We start from the raw sequence: 10,586 nt of genomic DNA on the forward strand, positions 1-10,586 counted from the left end.
GAAGTCCTGAAGTCCATTACTTAATCCAAAGTTAGTTATACCCTGTCCTCTAAACATCACCTCCTCTATAAAGCTATAATGTGTGAGACACTGAAGAACTGGAGATTCAGTCACTGTCCTTAAATTTTCTGTTTGTCACTGTGGTATCTTTCTGTTGGAGAATATGGAGTAGAGTAGGAGGGACCGTGAATGGGAGCAGGAGCTCTGTATCCATGTTATAAACTGGTACAGTTTTATTGAAAGAAGAGCTTCACTATAAGGTGACAGCAGCAGTCTCTGCTACTAAGAGACTATTAAAAGCCTAACGAGGTTGTACACCCCCCACGCTTCCAGAGAAACACCTGCACCCTGGCAGTCCCCAAAATAAAAGAGCTCAGGATGTATAATTTAACTAAATTCACTAAATAAACTTATTTTTACATTATTTTGTTAATGTCTGTGATCTGACTCACAGACATTGATCTTATGATACTGGCTAAGATTATAATAATAGAGAAATAATAGCGTCTATGTGCTTTCCCAAGCAATAGGTCTATATGCACAGCAATAGACATAAAAATGCTGAGAGCTAAAGGTGAACGTGTGTTTTACAGGAACCTAATAAACACCAAAAATCATCATCTTACTCTTTTTTAAAATCCTACATCTTACAAAAAAAAAAACCACCTTCATAATTATTGCTTAAATAGCTGTCTGTGTGCCACAGAGGAAGCTGAGGGAAGTTTGTTTGGGCCAAGTGGTTGGGGTAGGGACAGGGAAGAAGAAGAGATAGGACAAGTTAAAAGAATCAATCCATCTCCTGGAGACAAAGCATCACATGTAGAAAATTTCCCATGTCAGCACATTTACAAATAAATGGGATGTCATGCAGACAGTGCTGGACATAAATTACAGTGGTAGGAGTAGCATGTCCTCTGCTAGCCCTGCTATTTCATCAGCAGTGCCCACCCTGTTATTTACCCTGAGAAGTCCTTTAGGTGCCCATTATGGTATCAATAAAGAGGAACCATGCAGTGCAAAAACACTGGCTCCTGTGACACTACAGGGTGAAAATCTTGCTAGCTCTACACATCCTACAAAGATGCGGGAAAAAACCCAAACCGAAACCAACCCACACTTTACTGGCTGCAGCTTAGTTTCTTGACTCAAAAGCAGGTACTAGTTTTAAGCTACACACAGTCCACAACACCAATTCTTGATGTGCCTCACGTTCTGTCTCTACACCATCTTGCACCTTGCTGGCTGGAAGAGTGGTACTCGCCTTGGCACGGAGGCACAGGCAGCCCGGGGTGCTGACATACAACAGGCATATGCTGAAATGTGGGGAAAAGTGAGCTCCCTTAGGAAAGATGGAAAATGAAACCAGATGCCACCAATACAGAGAGAAAGAAGAAACCAGATCTGCTCCTTTAGATGACTTGATGGAAGCTGCTCATGTTCAGAGGCCATAGGACCAAATTCAGCTCTAATTAAGTCACTAATGTTACAGTAGGATAAACATGATCTTTTAACCATCACAGGTATGAAACAGGGATAGAGAAGGTCACATAGCAGCAACTGCTTGAGTTCCAGCATGAGCACTATGGAATTTTACTAGGGTGGCCTGAGGGACGTGTCCTGGGTCAACTGCCCCCAGATCATCTCAGTGTGGCAGCTGCCATCACAAGCACTGCAAAGAGGTTGCTATGTGCATCATCAGAAGCTTTACCTTGGGACCAACCAGCACCAGGCAGAAGTCATCTCAAGAGCAACTCCAACCCCCTTGCCCTCAGGGCAGCTGGTGGAGTCGGCCTAGCAAATGCAGCAAGGTATTTTCTGGTTTGCCTCTGTCCTCACAGTGCACGTAGTTAGGAAAAGTGACAAATATTGACAGTCTCTTTCACTCAGATGCAAGTACATATTCAGAAACAAATAATATTGAACAAAATAAAAGCAAAAAGCCCCAGCAAGCTTCACAAAATAGGTCAGATGCTTCCAGTGCTTTTTGTCTTCTTCAGTCTATAATAACTATTGCCTCTGGAAGTCTGACTGCACTTACTGGTCCTTATGAGCACCCCCAGTCAGCACAGCAGAAATAAAAGTCACTGCTGTTTCTCCCCACCCAAATGTACACTCATTTCACTTACTGTGCCAGGCAGTGGGATGCTGCAGCTAAAATTTGATCTAGGCAAGAACAGACAGGTGGGGAGGTCTCTGCCAGAGCAGGTCAGGCAAAGAATTGAGACCTGTGTGCCCCAACTAGTCAGTGACTGACATACTCCTTGCACAAAGCTGACACCGGTACAAGCCAAGACCCTGCAGCTGCCAAGGGGAGCCCTTGGCCATACCCCACTGAGCAGCTCCACTGCAGTTTCCCTCCTGCCCTGCATGCTTGTGGCTGCCTGCCAGAGCCAGGGAGCAGGCATGGATTGTATAAGGTTGCTCCAGGATGCCTGTCCTCCCACCTCAGCACCACAGTGCGGGGTGATGGATGCACTGGAAAATGTTTTTCATTGCCTCCCTCATTAGGCAGACAAGTGCTCTGCAGAAGACATCTCTGATCCTATGCTTCTCTAGGCTGCTGGAGTTAAACATAAAGCCACAGAGAGAAAGGATTTTTCAGTATAAGGCAGCATAAGCAGACACATCTTACTGTAAAGTAGGACCCTGGCTTAAACTGCACATGGGATATCAGGGCAGGGAAAAAGCAGAGAGCAAAGATCTGCAAGACAAGCAACACTGGACATACCAGTTTTGTTTCTCTATACCTCTTTAGACTCTACACCAACTCATATGTGAAGGTGGTGGCTCAGGGTAGGCTATGTTTATGCCATAAGAGCTTCTATTATCTCAAGTATTATATTATTTAATGCATAACAACTCAATAATTTATTGAAGTAGAAAAATGTTACTGTCTTCAGTCAAAAGGAAATCAAAGGAAGCTATACACCTAAATATTTTGAGGATTTGTAAATAAAAACAGAACTCCATGGGACAGTTAGGAATTGCAGGTCTCAGGCTATCCAATCTACTAATCTTGGATAATAGAAAGTGCTCTGCCCTTTTCTGTTTCACCTTAATTCAAATATCTCAACATATTCTTTACTCTTTGTCTTGTATAGCTTAAATAAACAAGTTTTAAAGAGAATGAGTCACTTGGAGGTATAATATTGTGTGGTTTAACATGCTGCTTGCAGAGCTTTACTTGGTTAGCATGAGTAGTGAGACTTGTTGAAGCCATGGGCCATAAGCTGTGGACTTCCACCTAAATACGCTTTCAGCTGGAATAGAGCTAATTTTCTTAGTAATTTTCCTAGTAACTGGTACAGTGCTGTGGTTTGTCTTTAGCTTGAGAAGAACTGATAACACACTGATGCTTTAGCTATTGCTAAATAATGTTTACCTGAGGTTTAGGAGATTTTTTGCGTCCCGATGCTCTGCTGACCAGCTGCTGCACAAGAAGTGCAAACCAAAAGGTAAGTAGGCTACAACTATCAGCAGAAGCTGCAACTCCACAAGATAGGAACAGTTAATGATCTGCCTGTATGGAGATGAAGAAAGAGTCCAATAAGGTGTGAGAAGACCCCAGACTAAAAATTGCCACTGGACTAAAGCAGCAGGTGAGGGGTGGGTATTCTTTGCCCAGGAGTTTCCTTGTCTGGGATCCCTCTCCAGAGGCACCCAGCTTAAGCTGCTCCTTGTGCTGTACCATTCAATCAGTGAATTATTTTTTCCTGGAATTGGATGTCTAGATTCAGTTGCAGGAAACCTAGGGTCAAACCTGAAGGAGGAGGAAGCACATCTTGCAGAGTGTCTGGCGGTTAAGTCTTGGATGGTGTGTGTGCAGCTCCCTGAATGGTGTGTGAATGCTCAGGCAGCGCCTGCTTCCCCAGCAGTCCCACACCTCTGCTATGTGTGCTTCCCCACGGGGGATATCCTGGTTACTAAAGAATCACGGGTTGGATTTTCCCCTTTTTCAAAAGCTTCCTTCCCAGATTGGCAAGCTCGAGGGTTTATTTCTGTTGTTGTCATTATTGTCGTTTGTTGGTTTCTAATAAACCCTTTGGTTTCCCTATGGTTATTTCCACAGGTTTCTGGAAGTTTACCGATGACAAGTCTTGCAGCAGCAGCAGCAGCAGCTTGCAGCCTCACAAATTGCATCCTCTGTTCAAGTGCCATTCAGCACAGAACAAAAGAGTCCTGTCTCACCACCGTGCTCTGAGATCTGTTATCTCTGAAAATCCTGCTCTCAAGTGCGGGCTGGAAAGTAAGACTTACTGAGACCGTTCTTCAGTTTATGGCAGTTTTTGACATAACATTATGGAATGTTGTAGGCCTCCCTATAGGTAGGGACTAGATTCTTTGTGAAGAAGCAATTTTTCAATTACACATAATTAATAGTAATTACCCTCTATCTTCAGAGACCAGAACAAAGAATGCATCTTAACATCCCTGTTAAGGAAGTATTAAATATATGGGGGTTTTACACAGCAGATTATGTGTAATTTATGTGGCCTGCTGTTCAGTCTGTGTTCCCTAATGCAAAAAGGGAAAACAGAATCCTGAACTATGTAAACTAATATTCTAGTCTTTGCCTTAGTTTAATGAACTAGTTTGAAAACAGCTGTTTGCTTCTTGCAGCAGCTTGCTGCAAATGAAATGTGGGCTGCCTACAGAGTTCTCCTATATAGAACCAGTTTTACTATACTGGATAATAAACAACATCCAAGTGAACATTTTACTAATTTTTAACGTGCATCTGTGAGTAAAGTATTTGCAGTTATTCCCAGAAGAAAATAAAACTTGGAAATTTAGGGCCAGCATATATACAAAAATCAAGGAAACATGAATTTACTGTTTTGATCCTAAGCGAAACCAGGACAGCGAGTTGTCCAAGACACACTGCAAGCCACTGCAAGAGGCAGAAAGAGAATTTGCTTCAAATGCACGGTTTTACAAGACAAATATTCCACGTGGCAGGATGACAGCAAAGATGAGGGCAGCGCTGCTGGCACACGCGTGGCAGCTCCAGCTGACAGACTGGCCCCTGGCAGCCTGGGTGCCCAGAAAGGTTGTGATTAGTGATTACATGTTTATGTGCTAAAAAAGGAGCTTTTATTCTTATGTGCATTGATCTGAGGGGTCCTGAGCTCAAAAGGTGGGAGTAGACAGATGCAAAAGATGGGGGATTAAAAAGAAAGGGACTGAAGGGAGAATGTCCCAAATGTTAACTGAAAGCATCTGCATGAAAGGCTCCAGGCCAACATGCTCAGAGAATGCACTCTTCTGTCTCAGTGACCTTGTGAAGATAAACTGAACAAAAAGCTTCAGGCAACATCAGACAGAGGATTTAAGAAGCAGTTTTAATTTTAGCCAGATTGCTCTGTATTTTTGACTGCAGGGTTATCTGGGGATGCAGTGTGCACTCAGTGGAACAAAATGTAGCTGTCACCCCCAACTCTGATACTGCACCTGATTGCAAATTCAATTCTGTGCTTCCACAGGGAAGCAAAAATCATGTTTTTGGCTATGCAGGGAAGATCAAATGGTGGTATCACAAGGATGGAGTACCAGTGCATCCTAATTTTACTCCACAACATAATTACTTGCCTACATTATGCATGGGCAACATACAAGACCTACCTTCCAATACAATATGCACTAATACAATGGTTCCCTCCACTCACATTATGTCCTTGCTCTGTACCTCCAGACTGACAACGATTTACTATGAATAAACTGTTTAATCCCCCTACACTTCAGTTTCCTCATCTGTAAAATGGAAACATCCTACCTAAAGAGTGCAACAATTCACTAACTGACATACAGTATGTTTTTTCAATGAACACATTTGCTGGTAATTTTAATGATAGCAGATACATACACACTCTAAGAGCTGGCTGAATACAACAAAACATATGAATTAATCATGATGTCTGTTGCAGCTTATTAGCAGAATTAATTCCACACAATACAAATGCAATGTAACCCACAATCTGGAGATTCCAAATGCCATATAAATCTAAAATAAGAGTCTGTCTTCAAGCCTGTAGTACAGTGTTAAATCATAAACTAAAATGGTAATAAACCCAACCCAGACTGATTTGGAGTAATTCCTCTACAGGTACACTACCACACACAACAAACACAAGCTGGGAGAACAAGATCTCAGTATTCCTCCTGCACCTTTCTCACAGCACCACTTTACTGGACAATCATTGATGTACACTTAAAGCTGATAAAGAACCTTCTATTCAATGTTCTCAAACTGCTTTACAAATTGCCTCTAACATGTATAGACGGTGCACATTATCTCCCCTGTCCTCACATACTCTCTTCTCCGTAATTTCTATCTGATAAGGTATCCTGAGGCCACATTGTCTCTCCAAGTCTGCAGGAGAGACATCTATCCTCTCTCTTGGCAAGTCTCTTGAGCCACTCTTCAATTTAAATAGCATTTTCTGATTTTTTTCTCTCTCAGATCTTTTCTTAGGAGACAGTTCTCTCCCACCTTGACTGGCTAACTCACCATCACTTGCAGCAGTTTCTTGAATCACTGACACTGGAATCAATACAGCAAAGCCGGCAGGGGATGGGAGTGAGGAGGTGGGGAAACAAACATGAAGCTGTTGTAACCTTTTAGTCCTGCGCTGTCAGCTCAGCACCTACTGATGCCTGACTGCACTGACATGCCTTGTACTAACACAGGCAGTGACTGCACGGGGAGCAGTGGTGGCTCAGATCTCCTCCCTGCATCCTCCAAACCAACAACAGGGAACTAAAGACAATACCCTACATGAAATGAAGCAGGACAGAGCTCTCTCACAACACTGCCCTCTCTTTGCACCGTGTCACTCCGAATCAACCTTCTGGACCGAAAACAGAGGCCTTCGCTATACATAAGGTCCAGCCCATAGCATGCACAGCGCACATGTCCTATTGGATTACAGGGCAGAGTGCACTCACATGGCCTGCTTGTCAGAGCCCCAACCTGCCTCTGCAAAAAGAAGGAAACAAGGGAGGGCATGAACAAGAGTAACCCAAGCAGCACAGGGCTACTTGAGACCAGCTAAAAGGCAGGATGGGGGATGCCACTACAAAGACAGGGGCAGCAGGCAAACACACCTTGACAAGCACTCTGGAAGGCTAAAAGCCAAGACGTCACCCCACAAAGAAAATACATGGGAATATTCATAGACTCTGCTATTGTCCAAAAAAGCAAGAAGAGTTTATCACTTAGGAGCTCACTGTATTGACAGCTGGAACAGATGACAGCTGGATCCCAGTTTGGATGCTAAAACACACAGCAGTAGAGCAGATCAATACAGGGCAGCATCTCACATTGGGAAAACACTTCTATCTGCACCGTTCTCAGAAACCAACAAACTTCCCCCAGTCCCTTCCTTCATGGCCCATGTGAAAAAGTCTCTTGCGAAGCTCATACCAGATTTGATGTGCTTTATCATACAATCACAGAATGGTTTGGGTTGGAAAGGACCTTAAGATCATCCAGTTCCAACCCCCTGCCATGGGCAGGGACACCTCACACTAAACCATGGCACCCAAGGCTCTGTCCAACCTGGCCTTGAACACTGCCAGGGATGGAGCACTCACAACCTCCCTGGGCAACCCATTTCAGTGCCTCACCACCCTAACAGGAAAGAATTTCCTCCTTATATCCAATCTAAACTTCCCCTGTTTAAGTTTTAACCCGTTACCCCTTGTCCTGTCACTACAGTCTCTAATGAAGAGTCCCTCCCTAGCATCCCTGTAAGCCCCCTTCAGATACTGGAAGGCTGCTATGAGGTCTCCACGCAGCCTTCTCTTCTCCAGGCTGAACAGCCCCAACTTTCTCAGCCTGTCTTCATACAGGAGGTGCTCCAGTCCCCTGATCATCCTCATGGCCTCTTCCGTACTTGTTCCAACAGTTCCATGTCCTTTTTATGTTGTCCTTTTTATGTTATCCCCAGGCAACTCATATTCTGCAGTTCTCAGAAAAACGTGTCTCAAAAATGGGATCGCAGGTGACAGAGAGAGGAGATAACAGAGAAAGAGCAGCGGAACAGGCATCTGTTTCAGAGGGCAGGAGTTTATCACCCAGGACAGGGTTTCCACTGGGTTTATCACCGCTCTCTCTGTCTAGAGTTAGGGTCATTAAAGGAGATGTTTCCACTCTGAATTAGCAATGAGCTCCCACTTTAAATTAAACTCAATTTAAGTATAATGCCTCAGCACTCCTGTGTGGTTTGGCTCCGGGGACCTCGGTGGAAGCGTTCCTCCCGTGCTCTCTCTCCCCTCTCACATTCAGGTGCCCACCTCCTGTCTTTTCCTTACTCCCATTCCCCTCTCCCCCGTTTCTTCTTTCCAAAGAGCACTCCCTGCTCCCTCCGACCATATCAGAAGATTACAGCTTTGAAACCGACTGCTGTACGGAGCTCTGCTCCGCAATGCTCTCAGCTGTTTCCATGTGTTAGACAGTCCGTACATACCCCGAGGCACCCCGTACCTGGAGCCTGAGGAGCTATGGGCACTGGAGAGCAGTTTTGTCAGGCGGCGAAGGTGGAGCGCAGGGCTGGCACGGGACGCTCTGCTCAAGCCCTCCACCTCCCGCAGCAGGCGGGTGCCGCTCCGCAGAGCCTTCCCGCGGCTCCCCTCGCACGAAGCAGCGGTGTGAGGGCCGGACGTGCCGCCTCCCTCACGCCGGCTCTCCGGCACCAGGCAAAGCGGGGCTTGAGGCGGGCTGAAGCACCACAGCGAGAGGAGCTCAATGCGGGCCCCCTCAGGCGCGGGCCCCCTCAGGCGCGGGCCCCCTCAGGCGCGGGCCCCCTCAGGCGCGGGCCCCCTCAGGCGCGGGCCCCCTCAGGCGCGGGCCCCCTCAGGCGCGGGCCCCCTCAGGCGCGGGCCCCCTCAGGCGCGCTCTGCCGCCGGCTGATGGAGGAAGGTGGGCTTGGGAAGTCCTCCCTCTGTCCCCGCCTTTACACCACGGCGATTGGCTGCAGTGCGAGGGAGCGCCTCGTCCATTGGCTGGAGCCGCGTCAGCGCGCACCGGGCGCCGCCGCCGCCATGGTTCGGTTCAAGAACAGGTGAGTTCGGAGGCGCCCCCGCGGGCCGGGCCGGGCCGTGGCGCTGACGCCGCGCTCCCTCCGCTCCGCTCCGCTGCAGGTACGTGCTGTGCGAGGTGGTGTCGGAGGACCCGCAGTGCCGGCAGTGCATCGAGGACCGCGCCGTGGGCCTCGCCGTGAGGGACGCCATCGGCAGGGTGCACGGGGACTTCGGGCTGGCCTGCTGCTCCATCTCCTTCACAGGTGCCGCGGGGCGCTCGGGGCGGGAGGCGGCTCCTCTGGGGAGCGCGGGGGTCCGGGCTCACGGCCGCGTGTGTGCCCTGCAGTGAAGTACCTGAACGCCTACACCGGGACCGTGCTGCTGCGCTGCCGCAAGGACTCGTACCGGCTGCTCTGCTCCGCGCTCCCCTTCGTGAGGCAGCTGGAGAGCCGCAACCAGCGGTACCCCTGCTTCCTCAACACGCTGCACGTCGGAGGTCAGCCTCAGCCCCCCCAGGCACGGGTGCCTGCAGGGAGCCCGTGGAGCTTAACCGCGCCTTCCAGCCATTCTAGCGTGGGAGAAGCCCCTCTACCTGCTATGGTGCCATGGGCACACCACCCGCAACCCTAACTTAACTTCCAGCACACCTAAGAAAGGAACAGGCAGCAGTATTTCTGTGAAACCCTCACTAGCTCTCCTCGAATCTTCCTTGCATTGAACACAAAACCAGAGCAGCAAGTACTCCATTATTTTCTTTTAAAAGGTGTATTTTCAAAATATAGAATTGTCCATGTCCCAGAAATTAACCACTTAGAGCAAATGACAAGCACCATATGTTAGAAGTTCTTATTCCCCCACTTAACAGTGAGGAAGTGAAGTCTACAGTCCCTTCTTAGCACTGACATTAATAAAGTTGGTGCCAGGGGATACCTGTCACTTGACGGAATAAGCTTTGGAAAACATACTAGCAGCTCTGAACCACTTGGGCTTGTAGACTGTTATAGATTGTTCTTCTGATTCCTACAGGTACCATCAGAACATGTCAGAAATTCCTAATTGAGTATAACAGAAGACAGCTGCTGCTGTTGCTGCAAAGCTGTACAAACGAAGGTGAGTTCCTGCAGCCTCAAGTCCTGGGGGGTTTGTAGGATATGCTGGGCTACTTCTGCATTCTTGACCTAAGGACTACTCCTTTCTTTAGAAGTTGAGAATAGTCCAGTGTATGTGAAGAGATCAAATATTGAGCCTGCGTTGCTGTCTTTATTGCAGAGGAAAGACGGTGTGTACAGAAGTCCCTGTTGAGCTGTTCCCTTACAGAAGAGCCATGTCTAAGTGGAAATGAAGATGATGATGGCACAGAGACAGACTGAACATTACTTGTTACTGCTCATCTGTGTCCTGTACTTGTGTGATCAAGTTATCCTCAGAGTTAAGCAAAGCAAAGGACGGAAAAGGCACCTGTTCATATTCAGACTTCATCCCCCTATTCTAAGTGTTTTTAGATAAATTAAAATAAAATAGTTTTTACTTAAGTAAGCTACTTGCTTGTTTCACTTGAGTCAGAA

At 47.0% G+C, this 10,586-nt stretch overlaps 1 protein-coding gene across 2 annotated transcripts; it reads left to right on the forward strand.

The window, feature by feature from the left end:
• Positions 1–9,011: 9,011 nt before the first annotated feature.
• Positions 9,012–10,553, forward strand: POP5 (POP5 homolog, ribonuclease P/MRP subunit). 2 transcript variants are annotated; one of them, XM_057411488.1, is made up of 5 exons: positions 9,012–9,062; positions 9,142–9,284; positions 9,368–9,517; positions 10,048–10,131; positions 10,226–10,553. In XM_057411488.1, exons 1-5 carry the CDS (start codon positions 9,043–9,045, stop codon positions 10,321–10,323), a joined length of 495 nt encoding a protein of 164 aa, XP_057267471.1. In that variant the 5' UTR covers positions 9,012–9,042; the 3' UTR covers positions 10,324–10,553. The 2 variants fall into 2 exon arrangements, with proteins under 2 accessions (XP_057267471.1, XP_057267470.1); XM_057411487.1 differs by having other exon boundaries at positions 10,291–10,553.
• Positions 10,554–10,586: the final 33 nt, after the last annotated feature.

Source organism: Pezoporus wallicus, unplaced genomic scaffold (genome assembly GCF_028554395.1).
Source record: "Pezoporus wallicus isolate ANWC-B61680 ecotype Strahan unplaced genomic scaffold, APGP_CSIRO_Pwel_v1 contig_6401, whole genome shotgun sequence".
Taxonomy (NCBI): domain Eukaryota; kingdom Metazoa; phylum Chordata; class Aves; order Psittaciformes; family Psittacidae; genus Pezoporus; species Pezoporus wallicus.